Below are 17,924 nucleotides of genomic sequence, written 5' to 3' on the forward strand. Positions count from 1 at the left end.
TCGCGTCATCGCGTCTTGGGAGGTTTCTACTGCTCCTGCTGGTCGTGTGTGTCCACACGCTCGGGTGGCATGTGCTTGGACCCCCATGTGGTTTGCCGTGGGGAACGAGAGCACGCCATTCTCTGGCGAAACCGAGCTGGTATCCAAGACTGGTTGAGCCTATATACGAGGACGGAGATAAGCTATATTTGAAAGAAGCCATGGGGGTTTGGTGACTCCTGTCCTTGGCTGAGGCCGAGCCCCCGATAACGCCGGCCATGGACATGGTTTATTATTGTCATTCGATTATGAATTGCATTACATCGTAGAAAGTCGATGGCTCCGGTGTCGGGTTCTAATTGATATTGATTCCGTCGCGTTACAACGCTCACTTCCAGTTCATGATTCCTTATGAGTCTGTATCCCACGGGACACTCTGCGAGTATTTGATTGCCGCTGGGTTTGTCCTCAAACGATGCCACTCATACCTTCCCAGCCTTCTCAGGGGTTTGAAGACACCTTTGAAATAGGCAAGATCATTTCCAACATATAGGTCGGGACATGTAATTCGGGAACTTGATAGTTTGTTTCAATTCTCTAACTTGTTTTCAACTCGACCTTCATCTTAATATTCTATAACTCGTTCTGAGTCAATCTCTATCTCGTTATCTCGGTCTTCGCCTCGTCACTCATCTCGGCCTCGAGCTCGGCGTCACTAATTTGCCCTCATGCTAGCCCGTGCACTCTGGGGTTTTATGATGGCTAACCCAACCCATTCCCTTGGTTGAATGCCCAAGGCTCGATTGAAAGCAAGACTAGCAGCCAGATCGACCTAGGAAGTGTCCCAATCATCTTAGCACCATCCCTGGCCTCTGAAGAATCGCAATGGGACTCAAGAGATTGAGCCGCCAAGGTTCGGTCATTCAAAACCCGAGACCCCGAGCTCATACTCCTTCATCATAGGTTAGGTACTTGATGATTTCGGTCTCGGTAAGACCCCAATGTGATTGAACGGACAGCTGACCGAAAAGATGACAGGACGCCCTCCCCTGCCATGTCCCCGGTCTCTCGGTCCTCGTGTCTGCCATGTCTCAAGCTCGTCAACCCCGCTGCCCCGCGCCGCTAGTCACCATCCTTGGGTCCCCGGCAGTTTGGGCGAGCGGGGCTGAGGCTGTTGCTGGTTAGGTGCTGGTCACCAACCCCAGCCACCTCAACTGCACCACCCTTGACATGTCCTTCGTGGTCTGCCGTTTCCAGCAATATGTCTCCAAGCCGAGGTGCGGCGGTTCTATCCACTGGCTTTGTGCACCTTCGAGTCCTGTTTTTTGACTTCTTAACTGCGCCTGTAGCGGCGTATTTGGTTTGTGTCTTGGTAGGCGTCTCGGGGATGGCTGTACGCTTTGTCTCTAATAATCAATGTTAGCAAAAGTTAAGTAGGAGTGAACACGGAGATATATCCTTATTCTTAGGCAAAGTAAATGGAGACGACGGGATGTAGCCAAAGCTGTTGCGCTTAGTGCTGGTGGGTGTCGTTACAGCCTCGGCATCCCCGTCACTACCTACCCTTTCCAACTAGCTGTCCTTCCTCTGAAGGGGCTAGCCTTCTCATTGTCCGAGTTGTGATAAAGCTTGTCCCCGGCGACGTACTACCTTACTCCTCCTATTTGAGAAGACATCCTCGTCATCGTCCTCGCTGAAGACTAGAGAAGCCTTAGCTTACCGCTACAAAAAGTCGTGGATAACACCTGCTATCATTGACTACCTTTAGGGTATGGCCGAGGGTTGCCATCAGTGGGGAGGTAGTAGCCTAGGGTGTTAGTATATAGCCTACCTTAGGTAGTACCGGTGGTCAGCCAGTAGACACAGCATTTGGCAAGCGAATGCAAACATGTACCTGCAGGACTCAACACCACAATCACGGAACGACAACCACCTTAAAAATGCAATATGTATTGGTAGTTCTTACTTGAGCGGTGGCGGGCATTTGCCATCTGATACGGGGAAACACTGGCAAAACCCGCATCAGCCATATAACCACTTGCCGCAACGGCCAGGAACACGTTGTTGCTCGTGGACAGTAACCCAACACGACGACGGCCCGATCTACCTAGGCATTATCATTACTTGCCTGGGAACCGACAGGGGCTTCCATGTCGCAGGTTTTCGAGGAGGTATTGAGCAATTCCGAGGATGTCGAATCCTGGGATCAGTGGGTGAACTTTGGGGTGTGTGACGAGCGAGCGAGGAATAGAGGCACAAAGGCTCAAATGATCCCACTCAATTACGTGAATCTAAAGCTAAAGAGAAGAAAAGAAAAGAATTAAGATATAGGATTCGCACAACTGTGCCTGGAGGAACGTACGAGGAACGAGTACTTCCGAAAGGTTCCTTTTGCCTGGAGGAACGTACGAGGAACGAGTACTTCCGAAAGGTTCCTTTTGCCTGGAGGAACGTACGAGGAACGAGTACTTCCGAAAGGTTCCTTTTCCGACAAAAACCATGGTATGCTCCAAGCACAGACCAGTTTTCGTCTTCTTCTTTCAGCTGAAGGCCCCTCTAAAAAAAGCAGTGCCGATTCCTAACCTGTATTACTGTGAAGCTTTTCCCGCTCCTGTCTCCCTTAGACTCGGTTGTGGGGGCCTATCCCGCTTCGTAGGCTAGGGCCAATGAGATGGCACACTCCTAGGCGGCGAGGCAGGTTCACCGACGGCCGAGAATGGATGGACCTCTCTCCTTCCTCTTTGGAAAACAGTGTCGTTAATTTCGTCCTATGGAACAGGCACTCGTGACTGTTTTCTTTGTTTATTTCCTGCTTGGCTTGGCCGGAGGTGCCGTCTGTTTCCTTTGTTCTCTTCCTGCTTGGCGCCGTCCGAGAGGCCGTTTCCCGTTTCTTGGCTCGTTATTCGCCGGAAACAAAACCAGACACCGTCATGATCACAATGAACCTGCTTCTCGCCCGGAGGCCACAAAGACGAAAACGTCATTAAGAGGTGGTGTATTACACTATAGAAGCAACTCTGAAAAAGACCTGCGTTAGATTCCCGCCTCGGTCCAGAGGGACGCGTCCTCTTCGTCGGCGGTTTCAGTGCCCTGGCCAGATTCAGGCATGGCATCCCATTCTCGAAGCCACGACTCGTGCTTGTGGTCTTCCTCGAAGCGCCGTCTGGTCTCCTTGCCCCGTCGTTCCAGCTTGAAGATAGCGTTTCTCATGTCTTTGTCAAGCACATTCTTGGGCTCGATAAAATCGCCGCGCGCCGGTTTCCGAAACAGATGCAGCCCGTCCCAGCTCTCCGCCCTCGATAGCTGCACGTACAGGCTCATGAAACTGGGCCGCGTCGCCGTACCGCTGGAGTGGACGCCTTTGAGGTTGACGAGCACGTCCGAGAACTGCTTTCCCTGGCTCTTTTGATCCGTCATGGCGAAGGCCGGCGTGCAGAGAGGCCCCGTTCTGTGGGTAACCCACCGAAAGCCCGGCTTGCCCCTCCATCTGGCTCCCTTGCCCCGCATTTGGTTCGGGATGGCGACCGTCTTGCTCTTGATCAAGGTGGTGCCGTTGGGGAGCCCAGGAATGGCGAGGCCCGCGCTATCGTCCGACTCGAGGAGGAGGGCCACGGGGGGTCCAAGATGGAGAGTCACATCGCTGGCGAGGGCGATGGTGCCGGCGGCGAGATCAGGGAAGATGTCGACGGCCTTGAACGGTGCCCCGTTGACCACCTTCAGCCCGACAAACTGGTTGCGAGTCACCACGACCGGCATGCCTTGGGCGTAGAAGAACAAGCCGGGGGTCGGCAGCTGTGAGTCGTCTCCGTGGCGGAGCACGTGGCATAACTCTTCCACACTTAGTCGCTTCCCTGACTCAGTGTCGTGCTTGGCCACGAATATGGAGGTGTGTTTGCCGTGGGCACGAGCCCACTGGACGACGGCCGCCATGTTCAGGTCCCACCGGTCTTGGTTCAGCGGCGTGATGGCTCGGAGGCCATCTACGAAGGAGGACTTGCACGACGGTGTATAGAGGCGTTGGCATAGCCGCTGGAAGTCCAGCTTGGTCTACTCGCCGTTGCGCAGGCGCCGGAGGAAGCCCCGCAGCCTTGGACAGCCGGCCGCGCGAACCTGTTCGCGGAGGATGACGACGGCCGTGAACTGGAGGAACAGCTTATGCGCAGCTAGGTGCTTTGCCGAGCTGTCCAGTCTCTGTCCGCCGCTGGCGCCCGTCAGGAGCAGCGTGTGGAGACCATCCTTTTTCTTTTGGACCTTTAATATCGCGTCGATCTCCTCGCGGCTGGGAAGTCCCATGCCACGGAAAGGCGAATCTTGGAGGTCCTGTAGCATGGTATAGAAATGGCGACCACGCTGGGCAGCAGTGTTGTCGTCCTGGTTTGGGTCAACTGCCCTCGCCTCTTCATATCCTTGATTTCGCTACGTCGGGCCGCGGATAGGACATTCAGGAAGGCTTCGTAGTGCGCCTGAGGATCGATGCTCTCGACGTTCGCCCCAACGCCGCCGTCGTTCCCCACCTGGAGTGTCATGTGTGGCTGAAATGCAATAGTTAGCTGAGACCAAGCTCGCTATCTACAGCAACTTTAAGCTTAATAAGAACCTACTCCTATTGACCTCAGCTTTGGATTTCCTACGAACACGGCCAGTGGAAGCTGCTCATACTGAAGGTCCCGGTTTAGCCCGCGTACAAACTGATTCCCTTCTTGGCTTCTTACACGAGAGGTATCAACAGGAGATGGCGGCTATCCTATAGACTTCCCCATTTCCACCTGGGTGATCGAACATCTAGGACCCGAACCCAAGACGCATCGCAACGAGCTTCTACTCTCGATTGGCCATTTGATCAACTGGTTCAGGGACCATAGGACGAAGCTTTTTTTTTCAGGTTGCCTGGAATTCTAGAGCTGGAGCGCTTCAAAGACGATGTCATACCGCCCCTTTTTTCAAACAGTTTGACAATCTCTTGATGGCCTCTCGATGAGGCGGCTTGGAGAGCGTTGCGGTATTCGCCGCCGCCCTGCGCGTTGACGTCTGCTCCCTTATCCAAGAGCAGTTTGACAATCTCTTGATCGCCTCTCAATGAGGCGGCTTGGAGAGCGTTGCCGTATCTGCCGCCCTGCGCTTTGACGTCTGCTCCCTTGTCCAAGAGCAGTTTGACAATCTCTTGATGGCCTCTCAATGAGGCGGCTTGGAGAGCGTTGCCGTATTCGCCGCCCTGCGCGTTGACGTCTGCTCCCTTATCCAAGAGCAGTTTGACAATCTCTTGATGGCCTTCCGATAAGGCGGCTTGGAGAGCGTTGCCGTAGAAGCCGCCCTGCGCGTTGACGTCTGCTCCCTTATCCAAGAGCAGTTTGACAATCTCTTGATCGCCTCTCAATGAGGCGGCTTGGAGAGCGTTGCCGTAGAAGCCGCCCTGCGCGTTGACGTCTGCTCCCTTGTCCAAGAGCAGTTTGACAATCTCTTGATCGCCTCTCAATGAGGCGGCTTGGAGAGCGTTGCCGTAGAAGCCGCCCTGCGCGTTGACGTCTGCTCCCTTATCCAAGAGCAGTTTGACAATCTCTTGATGGCCTTCCGATGAGGCGGTTTGGAGAGCGTTGCCGTAGAAGCCGCCCTGCGCGTTGACGTCTGCTCCCTTGTCCAAGAGCAGTTTGACAATCTCTTGATGGCCTTCCGATGAGGCGGCTTGGAGAGCGTTGCCGTATTCGCCGCCCTGCGCGTTGACGTCTGCTCCCTTGTCCAAGAGCAGTTTGACAATCTCTTGATGGCCTCTCGATGAGGCGGCTTGGAGAGCGTTGCGGTATTCGCCGCCGCCCTGCGCGTTGACGTCTGCTCCCTTATCCAAGAGCAGTTTGACAATCTCTTGATGGCCTTCCGATAAGGCGGCTTGGAGAGCGTTGCCGTAGAAGCCGCCCTGCGCGTTGACGTCTGCTCCCTTATCCAAGAGCAGTTTGACAATCTCTTGATGGCCTTCCGATGAGGCGGTTTGGAGAGCGTTGCCGTAGAAGCCGCCCTGCGCGTTGACGTCTGCTCCCTTGTCCAAGAGCAGTTTGACAATCTCTTGATGGCCTTCCGATGAGGCGGCTTGGAGAGCGTTGCCGTATTCGCCGCCCTGCGCGTTGACGTCTGCTCCCTTGTCCAAGAGCAGTTTGACAATCTCTTGATGGCCTCTCGATGAGGCGGCTTGGAGAGCGTTGCGGTATTCGCCGCCGCCCTGCGCGTTGACGTCTGCTCCCTTATCCAAGAGCAGTTTGACAATCTCTTGATGGCCTTCCGATAAGGCGGCTTGGAGAGCGTTGCCGTAGAAGCCGCCCTGCGCGTTGACGTCTGCTCCCTTGTCCAAGAGCAGTTTGACAATCTCTTGATGGCCTCTCGATGAGGCGGCTTGGAGAGCGTTGCGGTATTCGCCGCCGCCCTGCGCGTTGACGTCTGCTCCCTTATCCAAGAGCAGTTTGACAATCTCTTGATGGCCTTCCGATAAGGCGGCTTGGAGAGCGTTGCCGTAGAAGCCGCCCTGCGCGTTGACGTCTGCTCCCTTATCCAAGAGCAGTTTGACAATCTCTTGATCGCCTCTCAATGAGGCGGCTTGGAGAGCGTTGCCGTATCTGCCGCCCTGCGCGTTGACGTCTGCTCCCTTGTCCAAGAGCAGTTTGACAATCTCTTGATGGCCTCTCGATGAGGCGGCTTGGAGAGCGTTGCGGTATTCGCCGCCGCCCTGCGCGTTGACGTCTGCTCCCTTGTCCAAGAGCAGTTTGACAATCTCTTGATGGCCTTCCGATGAGGCGGTTTGGAGAGCGTTGCCGTATCTGCCGCCCTGCGCTTTGACGTCTGCTCCCTTGTCCAAGAGCAGTTTGACAATCTCTTGATGGCCTCTCAATGAGGCGGCTTGGAGAGCGTTGCCGTATTCGCCGCCCTGCGCGTTGACGTCTGCTCCCTTATCCAAGAGCAGTTTGACAATCTCTTGATGGCCTCTCGATGAGGCGGCTTGGAGAGCGTTGCCGTATTCGCCGCCCTGCGCGTTGACGTCTGCTCCTTTGCTGATAAGAATTTGCGCAGCTGTTACGAGCCCAGCGAAGCAAGCATAGTAGAGCCTGGGGCCTCGTGGAGGACCTGGATCATGGTCCCAGGCCCTATCAGCCTGATACAAACGAGCCCATCGCTGGAACGTCACTTCCTCTTCTAGGAACCTAACCATTGCTCGAAGTATATCTTCTGAAGCTTGAGCCAACCCCGCATAGTCTGTCCAGACTTCCGCCGCAAATCTTGCCATTGGGAAACCCTGTTTAATCTCTTTGTGGCTACCGTTTATGTCTGTAAGATAACTCAAGCATGTCCTTGCGATGGGAATGCTAGCAGTCGTAATGTTGAACTGGTCCTCTCCGAGAAGGTACTCTTTGACCGAAAAGTGGGCAAGATGTAGCTCTTTGTCGGTGCCCTGAACGACTGTCACTAAGCTAGGACAGTAGTCCAAAACATCAGTATCGCAAAACAGTCGACGCTTGACGTCAAACCCTCGCGGCTCGTTTTCGATCTGCGTTGCTATTACTTCTTTAGCCTCGGCCAGCTTGAGAGGTCGCGTCGAGTGCACTAGAAACTGCAGGAGCCGCATCGCGTCGTTTTTAAGCTCCGTCGGTATGCATTCAATCATGCGTCGGTACGTGTCTTCCAGGGTCCGCGGCAAAGATGCGAGAGCCTCCTCAATAGCTGCCTCATGACGGCATCGAGCTAGGCTGTCCAATTGACAGAACGCCCACCTGAACCTAAGCACCGTGTCAACAAACCATCAGCATATCGATCGAAGCAGTGATATCTCACATCCCGCCAGCCCCGTCCCCAACCTTACTCTGGATCAGCTCGAGGAGATCCTGCGACAAGGGCTTGTCCCGAAATTCGCGTCGTTGCGAAAGCTGTGCTGCGACGTATGATCGGATATCGGCGTTGACAGCCTGCCTGTTGAGTTCTAAGCAGTTTCCCTCCCCTATCAACGAGGGGATGTCGTGCAGAAACTTGGCTTCAGGCCGACCGGTACAAATCAGCTGGACGTGGTCCAGCTCTGGCCTGGACACTACGTCCTTAATCCAGAGGAGTAGGTCGGCCCTCGTTGTCGACTCGTCTAAGGCGTCCAAAATGATGGAGACCTTCTTCTGGACGGCAAGCATCTTGAATAGAACATCTGAGAGCGTCTTTGTTGCAAGTTGGTCACGGCCGTCCTGGTGTGCTTGGAATGAGGCGTCAAGAACACCTGCAGAACTAGCCTTGTCTCGGTAGAGTTGAAAAGCAAGTGACCGCAGCATGGCACCTACGGTCTGCTTTGCCGTGTCGCTAAAGTCAAAGAAGAAGCTGAGGATACGACGGTCGTTTCCCTTTGCGAGATGATCCAGCACAGTCGCACTGAGAACCGTCTTTCCACATCCCGCGAGCCCATGCAGCCATAAATATCGACGCGACCCCGAGTGCCACTCTTGGAAGACCGGATTTTCCAGGAGCCACGCACCTGTCCCCTCATGGCGGAGCTCCCTCGCGTGGTTGGCGTTTGTAGAGGGATCAGAGGGTCGAAGCCAGCGCTCGATCTTCTCGGTACGAAGGTCGGCCTGGATGGAATCAGTGGTCTGCTGCACACTATCGAGTTTCTGTTTAATTAATGTAAGTCAGAATGCCTCCGAAGTGAGGTGATTACTGTGTCTTGTTTATTCGCTCGGCCAGGCCACGGGGCATGGGAGGATATAGAACCACTAACTTGATTAAGCACGTCCCCTGCCCTCTTGGTCTCCTGGACCTCCTGAACCGGCACGTACGCTAGGAGTTCCTTGGTATACGCAGCGGCGGTGGCTGAGGCATAGCGTTGCCATCGATCGTTCTTGTGGGAATCGGCGTAGTCGCAGATCCCTCGGATCACAAGACAGGGAAAGTGGTTCATCAGGCCGGCTGCTTCCATCTCAAAGCAGATGCAGTCCTCGCCGATGTCGGCAACAATCCGATCACGCGTAGCGGCGTCTTTAACAAGCGAGTTGCCGGATGCGATAGTCCCGTAGTGGATCTCGGGGTCGGTGGTGTCTCGAGCATCGCGTTCAACCTCGCCAGCCGTGTCACAGCCCCGACAGTCCGGCCCGGGGACGTGGTCGCACGAAGATTGGAAGAGCCGGTCGTTGTCGGTGCCCTGGTGAATATAGCCAGGACTTTGCTTGGATCTCCTGTTCATTTTCGGGTTCTTCTTTAGCATCTGTTGAAGGAAGTTGGGAACCTTGGAGTACATCGACTCGTGATCGGCCTGGATGCTGGCAAGCGCATTAAGGAGGACGGTCGGAGGTGGTCTGAGAAAGCCTTTGCGCTCACGCCTGTCACCAGACTTGGCCTTGATCAAGTCGTACTGGCAGACGCCGCCTGTGGTCCCGTCGGGCTGGCTCACGACAACGTCGCCGAGCCGTATATCGTAATCCTCGTCCGGTCGGGCGATGCCGCCGCCTATGCCGACCAAAAGACCAACACGGATGGATGGCAGAGAGGCAAGCAGGCTCGAGGCCGTGGTCGCAGCCGAGGTAGTTCCATAGACTCCGGCGGCAAGAGAGGCGATGACGATGTTGTGCTCACCCACCCGACCCCATGTATAAACGTTTGCATCGGTTTGGTGTCTAACGAAGCCAGTTGGAGGCGCATGTTCCTCGTCGAGCATCGCTTTTGCAGCGGCCCGCTCGATGGGAAGAGCAGCGATCCAAGCGACCCCATAGTAGTCGGGGCTGTCGAGAGCGTTGTGGGATGTCATGGTGCGGATGAAAGCGGATGAGACCGTCAGATTGACGAGCAGAATGTTAGGATTATACGGTTGGCCTACATTGACGGAAGCTGGAATTGAGTCACCCGAGGAGAGAGAGGCGACGTGACAACGACATATTGTTTTATCACACTGGGGAGCGCAGCCTTGTACAACAGTTGCCATAGAAAAACGAGAGCAAGCTGAAAAGGACCAGGCCGGGTGGGATCAGGCCGCAACAACAGGCTCTCACCAATTACACACACGCACGTTGGGGGCCCTGATGCTGTGGGCGCTTGCATACAGCACCCTCTAGCCCGCCGGATGGCATGATTGGAAGTGATCAATGCCAAGAAACTGCCTTTTGCGGCAGCCATCTGTTGGAATAACGGGTGTCCGGCTGCCTCAGGAACTAAAGAACGTTAATTGAGTTGTCAGTTCTTTTTGCAGATTTCAGTTGCTTTGTACCAGTTGGCTCTGTGGGAGTTGTAAGTAGAAACCCATTCTCGTCACCAAACCATGCTCAAAATCCCCGAACTACCAGCCAGCCCTAGAGCACCGCTGTGCTGTATTACTAACTTCTGAGACTGACCAAAGAACTGCTCTTGCTTGCTTCCCAACATTTATCAGCCATCCTAAAACTAATCGAACGACGGCATTGTGATGCGGCCGTGGGCTAATTGCACCGGCGCGTTCCTCCAGGCTTCCTTTGGCGGGCCGCGAAGCGGCACGGTCCCTCTTGTGGGAAAACACAGGTGGGAGGCGCACAGACCACCACTCGGGTTGCGGCCAGGGTTAGGGTTAGAACCTGCCGTCACATCCCCCGGGTCCAAAAAAGCTCGCCTCGAGCTTTCCCACTACCGGATTGTAATCGTTCTCCCCAGTTAAACCTTCTTCCGTTGTAACCGTCGCGCCGTCCGTGGTAACGCAGATCTAACAACCGGCCGGTCATCGTCCGGGTGCTCCACATCGTCGAAACGATCCTCAGCCGCAGCCAGCAACCATTCGGTTAAACGCATTGGGGGACCCGCCTGGTCCGGGTTATCATCGTGGTAGCGTTGTAGGGCCGCTGGTGCGTTCTTGAAGTCCGATGCTGGGTACCATTCGGGATCCGGGTCCCATCCGCGCCACTCTGCTTGATATTGTAGCTTGCCGTACCGCAGACGGCTAGCCAGGATCCTCTCGACCTCCCATTCCTCGGCACCCGTACCAGTCTCGTCTTCGCCCGGTGGGTTCTCTGCAGCCTGGCCGGGCAATGGGTTATTCGGGTAACGCCTCAATCGGTCGGCTGTGAACACTGTCGATCCCTTCCATGTCTCGGGGACCTCCAGCTGGTAGGCGCCCTCGGCCGTCCTCCCGATCACTCGGTAGTGCTGCTGCGTAATCGGGTAAGATAGCTTGTCGCTCGGCCGGTCGGTGAGTTCGTTTTTCTTGATGATCATGACGCGGTCGTCGACATCAAAGTCTGGCTCGCGGCGATGGCGATTCGCTTGTTCCGTTTGCCTGGCTTGGGCCTTCTGGATCATCTCGCGGGCGTAGTCGACGTAGCCCTGGATGCAACGTGCCGTATCCTGGGCTTGTTCCCGAGCCGATTGGTCGGCGTTGGTGTGGTCGGCGAAGCTCTGAGTCCGAGCCTCCCAGTCGAACGGCATCGGCATCGGGAAGCCGAACAGTGCCTCGTGTGGTTGTATCCCGGTACTGTCGTGCGGTAGGCCCATCTGGGCTGCATCGAGAGCGGGTATCGCCCGCGACCAGTTGTCCTGATAATGGCCCACAAACGGTCGTAATCGCTGGTCGATATACTGGTTCAGGTTCTCGACCTGACCAGCGGTCTGGGAGTGACCCGCCGTAGCCAATTTCCAGTCAATTCCGAGGATACGGGAGAGCTCATCCGTAAAAGCGGCCCTGAACTGGGGTCCGCGATCACTGATGACCTCCTGCGGTAAGCCGAAGATCCTGTATGGCCCCTCGTAGTACATCCGGGCCGCATCGCGTGCAGTGGCGTCCTTCTTGCATGGGACGGTCCATGATGCCTTCGTCAAACGGTCAATCATGACCAACGCGTTATCGTATCCGTACTTGTCGAGGGGCATCGACTTGAAGTCCACAACCAGGCATTGCCAGCCACGCTGTGGGGCCGGGATCGGCTTCAACAGTCCTGGGGTCTTGTCGCGGGGATACTTCGAAGACCTACAGGGCATACAGTTGTCGACGAAGGTCTCAATGTCGCCCGTCATCCGGGGCCACCAGTACCTCGCCTTGACCAGCTTCTTGGTCTTGTTCCGGCCCGGGTGGGCGGTCGTCAGTCGGCAGTGAGCTTCCTGGATCGCCCGGGTTCGAAGGCTGGTTGGTACGACTAGTTTCCCTGCGTGGAGTAATAGGCGGTCACCAAACAAGCTGAAATCGCTCTCCTCGACTCGAGCCTGCTGGCGATATTCCTCGAGCTCGGGTGTAGTACGGTTGGCGTTTAGGAGGTCGTCTACCAGTTGGAACCCAGAGCCTTGTGGGGGTGAGACATCCTCGTCGAGTGCCAGGACTGTGGCTACGGCTGTAATGCTCCGGTCTGCCTCACGGCCAGGGCGAGCAGTCGTAAAGATTTGCATCGTACGGTATGCCTCGCGCTTCGCCTTCTGCGTCGTGGTGTCTTCAGTCTTTCTGGATAACGAATCGGCCGCTGCGTTCTCGCTACCCGGGCGGTACGTGATCTGGAAGTGGTATTGGGCCATCAACTCTGCCCAGCCCGCCTGTCGGATATTGAGTAGCCGCTTAGTGCTAAAGTACTTCAATGCCTCGTGGTCAGAGATGATTAGGAAAGGCTCTTCGGTCTGCAGACCGATCAGCTCTGCCCGCCAGTACTGTAGTGCTCGGATCACCGCTAACAGCTCCTTGTCGTGGATGTGGTAGTTGTGTTCAGCCCCGCGCAGGGCTTCGGAAAAGTAAGCAATTGGGTGCCACTGGCCGTCCTCTTGCAGCTGGGACATCACGCCGGCGATTACACCCTGCGACGCATCCGTCTCAACCCGGGTTGGCTTTCCGTGATGGAAATGGCTCAAAACGGGAGCGGTTAGGAGCCGCTGCTTCAGCTCTTCGAACGCACGTCGACAATCGGCTGTCCAGGCGAACGGGGCCTCCTTTTTCGTCAGGTTGATCAACGGGCGGGCGACCCGTCCATACTCGCGGACAAACCGACGGTAGAAGTTGCAGAAGCCGAGGAAGGATTGAACACCTTTGATGGTCGTCGGCGTCTCCCAGCGCTCCACAGCGTCCAGCTTCTTTGGATCGGGGGCAATGCCGTCAGTCCCAACAATGAAGCCTAGGAACTTGGTCTTGACAACGTTGAACTCGCACTTCTTGATGTCGGCTTGCAGGCCGGCTTCACGTAATCGTTGTAGGACCTTCTGCACATGTTCTTCATGATCTTTCTGGTTCTCGGAAAAGATCAGGATATCGTCGATATACGCGCTACAGAAATCGTCCAGGTAGCCCATCAGCGTATTGTTGATAAATCGCTGGAAAGTGGCTGGGCCGTTGGTCAACCCAAACGGTAGCACCTTGAACCGGTAGGCGCCGTACCTTGTCCGGAAGGTAGTCAAATCCACGCTGTCCGGGCTCATCCGGATTCGATGAAACGCTTGGCGGATGTCGATCTTCGTGAACACCTTCGCCTTGGCAATTCGGGCGAGGGTTTCGTCAATCAGAGGCAGTGGGTACTGGTCCTTCTTGGTTATCGCATTGAGCTTGCGGTAGTCGACGCAGAAGCGGAGTGACCCATCGCCCTTCAGGGCAAATAGGATCGGCGCGGCCCAGGGAGCATTGCTGGGCTCGATAAATCCCTTTTGGAGGTTCTCGGCGATGTACTTGCGGGCTGTTTCGAGTTCTTCGACGGACAGCTTGTACAGGGAGCTATACCCAAGGTCTTCAGGTTGCCTGCCGGGCAGTAGTTCGATATGGTGGTCGACCTTGGCTCGGGATGGGGGCATTGTATCCGAGTCTGCCTTGCTAAACACATCCAGGTAGTCGTGGTAGGCGGTAGGGACTTGGCTCAGTACCTGTTGCCGGAGGTCTGACCCGTCGGATTCCATCCGCTTGCTCTCAATCATTCTATCCAGCTCGTTCAGAGTGATCCAGCTGGTCCGGGCGTCCCGGGCGGCTCGGTGGAAACCAATCGCTCCCAGCACCGCCATTTGGAGGGGACGATGCTTATACCAGCCAATGGAATCACGTCGTAGGGTATACGGACCTTGGGCATCGGTGCCCTGCTTGGAAGGGTCCGGGTTCGTCCGACCAGGGCGACCTCGGATCGCGGCGATCGTCGTGTTAGATGGCGGCGGAGGCGGCGGCAACCGCGTCCCTAGGGCCCGTTCCATCTTGCGGAGACCCTCGTCCTGAGGCGTGGTCGGCGCGGTTGGGTCTAGAAGCGGTCGGGCTAAAATTGTGACCTGGCTAGCGAAGGTAACAGTCTTCTTGGGTGGTGTCGGTTCTCGCCTTTCCAGTTCGGCGATCCGGTTCCGGATTGCTGAGGCTCGACCATCCCGGCGACGACGATCTTCTTGCTCCATCAACCGGTCGCGTCGTTGAATATCCTCAATGGTCTTTAGGTCTGGGACGATCATCTCGCTGCCCACATGGTCCAACGAGATGTCGTTGGCCTTCCAACAAGTCGGATCTGGGAGCCATTCGACCGGGTAAACTAGGCGACGGCGCCTACAATCGACCATCACGTCGTGGAAGTCGAACCACTTGCGGCCGATAATCAAGTCGTGAATTGTGTTGATCTCGATCATCCATTCGTTGCGAATAGTTCGGTTCTGTATCGTCAAATGGCCCTGCAGCGCAGCCGTGATCATCTGGGGGTTTTTTCGATCGTGCCCGCTAACTGCCGCGGGCTCAAATGCAGTGAATTCTTTCAAAAACAGGGTCTTTCGCAGCCGCGATGCAAACTTCTTACTTACGAAGAGGTATCCGTTTGCTCCCGTATCGATCAGAGCGGCGGATGTAGTCAAGGACGTTCCATTATTCGCTATCTTAACGGTAGTAAGGAGAGGTTCACCACCGAGATAACCGCACAGGAAGCCAGCTCCACCACTCTCAACAGACATCACCCCTGGGAGGGAGACTTCGTTACCCAGGGATTCTAGTTTTCCGACTGGTCCTGATTAGATTGGCCCTGCTCCTCCGGCTGGGCCGTTGCCCAGCGCTGCTGAATCTCCTGAATACGGGCCTCGCGATCCCCAGGGTTAGCCGTTGGTGCTGCCGGCTTGGGGGGCTTCTGGGGGCAATCCTTGCTCAGATGACCCTTCTCGCGGCAATGGAAACAGCGGCCTTCTTCGTACAACTTGCGCACCATGTCGGGGGTTAGGCCAGTCGGTGCGGCACCACCGCGGTCGGCGGTTGGACCTCCACCATTGCCATTGGCAATAATCTTGGCCGGGTTGGTTCTGCCGGATGGCGGCCGAGCAACTGGTCCGTTCTGTCGGCGCGCAGCCGCTTCCTCTTTGGCCTGCTTGTTGACCAAGGCAATCTCTGAACCCAGACGAACAAATTGATCAAAGGTGACCGTCGGGTCCACGTATGCAGCAGCCAACTGGCGCTGCAGATCGGTCGTCAACTTGCGCTTGAGCTCGGCCTTCCACTGGGCACGGGTTTTGCCGCATTCACCAGCAAGGCGTACAAAGTCGTTCTTGAACGTGTTGAATTCGTCGCCAGGCTTCATCTTCAACTTGTTGTAATCGTCCAGCGACTTCTCGGCCTGGTTGGGATCGTGGTAGTTCTCCCAGAGGTGGGTAAGCAACCGGGTCGAGGTATTGATCGGTTCAGGGTGTGTATCGCGCAGGTACGGCGCAAGTTCGCGAGAAGCCTTGCCTCCCAGGCGCGATTCGATGTAGGCCTGTCGGGCCGTATCGTCGTGGAAATGGTCAGCATTGACCTTCATCTTGTTTTCGATGGCACGGTGCCAGTGCTCAAATTCTTGCGTGTCGCGATCGGCCTCATTGTACCAGATCGGGGGGTCAGGGACCTTGCCGCTACGCTTGCTGCCGTTGTCGGGATTGGTCGCATTCGAGGCCACACTGCCCTGGCGACCTCCCTGGTTGTGGATTCGGCTGTGCACCACCATGTCGGCGATGGCTTGATTCAAGTCGCGGGCCTCTTCTTGCAAGCGATCGATGGTAGCCTGCTGGTCGGTAATGGTGGTGGCCCAGTCATCAACTCGGTCGCCCGCAGCCACCGCAGGGCTGTCGTGCAGGACAGAAACCCAGTCGTGGATAAGCTTCATGTTGTTATCCAGCTCCTGCGCCGTTGCGTGCAATTCCTTGACCTGTTTTGCATATGCCATTGCCATGAAACAACGCAGCTTGACTTCCTTGAACACTTCGTGGGGGTTTGAGACTACGAGCTTCGCAAATTCGTCGGCATCGACAACTCCAGTCACACCAGGAATGTCATTCCCATCGACCCAGACTTGTAGAGGCATGCCGGGTTCCCTAGTACGGGTCTTCTTCTGGTAGATATCCGCAAACTGGGCAATCTTAACCCGCGTCTCAGACACCAGGTCATCAGTCGTCTGACGGTACCGGACATTGTCCAGGCAATCGGTGACTTCTCGCTTGAAATCTTCGTAAGTCGGCCGAGCCGGGTGCTCGGGTTCATCGTCATGTTCAATCGTGGGCGCCGACAGTCGTCTGCCGTCGCGGCGCTTCGTGTTCTTCGCCAGGGTCTCGGCCGCATCGTTGAAGCGGACTTCCTTGCGCGCACGCGCACCTTCGTTCTGGGACATCTTGTCCAATCGGTTCGTTCGGCCGGCTGGTCCGCAGATCAGTGGATCTTCAGCTGTCTTGCTGATTCGTTCGGTTGACTGCCAAGCAGTGTGTTCGGTCGGTCGGTCGTATGACAGCGACCCCAATCGGTTCTTCAGTTGGGATTGTTGAAGCCTTCCCAGGCGATGGAAAATGAGCTTTAGATTGTGACGAGCGAGCGAGGAATAGAGGCACAAAGGCTCAAATGATCCCACTCAATTACGTGAATCTAAAGCTAAAGAGAAGAAAAGAAAAGAATTAAGATATAGGATTCGCACAACTGTGGGAAAACACAGGTGGGAGGCGCACAGACCACCACTCGGGTTGCGGCCAGGGTTAGGGTTAGAACCTGCCGTCACATGGTGGATGCTTGAGGAGAACAGACCTGAATTGGTGCCTACCTACCTATGGATAGGTAGTGGTGGGGTTCTCTTCTCTTGTTATATCTTAGCATTTGTCCTTTTTGGGGGAGGGAGGGGCTTTGTAGGTGGTGTACCTAAGGTATGTTTCGAATGGTTGTATGGGCATGGTTATACCAATTTTGCGAGCCCGCAGTCCTTTTGGACTGAGGGCCGATCGCCTGAGCCGAGCCTCCAACTTTCTTCTCCGTTAACAATATTGGCAATCTTCCACCACCACCTCACGAAGAAATGAGCGATCTAGCCCTACGTGGCGACCGCGGCGAGGCTACCGATAGCGACGAGCGCTCAAATATATCCATCGCCCTAACCCGGTGGATAACATCCCCGAGGAACACGAGACTCCTATGGAGAGGACGGTGAAGGTCGATTACATCGCTTCACCGATGGCCAGCACCATCAAGATGCTTGGGCACCTCGTCATCGATGTCGATTTGCCGCTGGTTATATGGCTGATGCGGGTTTTGCCAGTGTCCTCCGCTGGCGATGGGCCATATCGTAATCATCAAACGCCCCATCAAGTCCGCGATGTAGGGATATAAACAGTCCCTCATCCCTCTCGTCCTGTTGCGTCCGCCCCCGGGGTGAAAGTGCATACTGAACTTCCGTCTGATTGCCCCCATTCATCCCATCCTCTTTGTCCATCCCATCATTCCTGTCCATCCCATTTCCCCGTCCATCCTATGCTCCTCGTTCAGGTACCTTGAACACACCAAGCTTAGGACCGTATAAGGATGACCGGCGAGGAGACCACTCTTTCCACCCACAACCCCCCCGGCGACTGCTGCAATGTGTTGAGAAAGTAGATATCAAGGAATCTGGAGACGACATGGCCCAAAGGTGGAGTTTGCAGGACCGACTGATGGTTGGTTACATAGTCGATCAGCGCCGCCGGCTTGCGCCCGAATGGTTGGATCTGGACGGCGATAGCAGCCAGGAAGTTGACAAGGAAATCTCTCGCCCTCACTGCCTAGGTATCGTGTTCTGGCT

At 55.7% G+C, this 17,924-nt stretch overlaps 2 protein-coding genes across 2 annotated transcripts; both read right to left on the reverse strand.

Moving 5' to 3' along the window:
* Window positions 1–2,418: 2,418 nt before the first annotated feature.
* F5144DRAFT_571375 (uncharacterized protein) lies at window positions 2,419–3,286 on the reverse strand. The gene has a single exon (XM_066788827.1). The coding sequence runs from the start codon at window positions 3,090–3,092 to the stop codon at window positions 2,748–2,750; it is 345 nt and encodes a 114-aa protein (XP_066642661.1). The 5' UTR covers window positions 3,093–3,286; the 3' UTR covers window positions 2,419–2,747.
* A 1,511-nt stretch (window positions 3,287–4,797) lies between these two features.
* F5144DRAFT_547626 (ankyrin repeat-containing domain protein) lies at window positions 4,798–10,052 on the reverse strand (the record flags this gene model as incomplete). Its single annotated transcript, XM_066787481.1, has 6 exons — window positions 4,798–4,823; window positions 4,909–7,677; window positions 7,817–8,215; window positions 8,468–8,603; window positions 8,711–9,798; window positions 9,992–10,052. 6 exons carry the CDS (start codon window positions 10,050–10,052, stop codon window positions 4,798–4,800), a joined length of 4,479 nt encoding a protein of 1,492 aa, XP_066642662.1.
* Window positions 10,053–17,924: the final 7,872 nt, after the last annotated feature.

This window comes from Chaetomium tenue, assembly GCF_020726465.1.
Source record: "Chaetomium tenue strain MPI-SDFR-AT-0079 chromosome Unknown F5144scaffold_4, whole genome shotgun sequence".
Taxonomy (NCBI): domain Eukaryota; kingdom Fungi; phylum Ascomycota; class Sordariomycetes; order Sordariales; family Chaetomiaceae; genus Chaetomium; species Chaetomium tenue.

Coding starts and splice junctions, on each gene's coding strand:
- F5144DRAFT_571375 (XM_066788827.1), bottom strand. CDS start 3,092: ATGCCATGCCTGAATCTGGCCAGGGCACTGAAACCGCCGACGAAGAGG.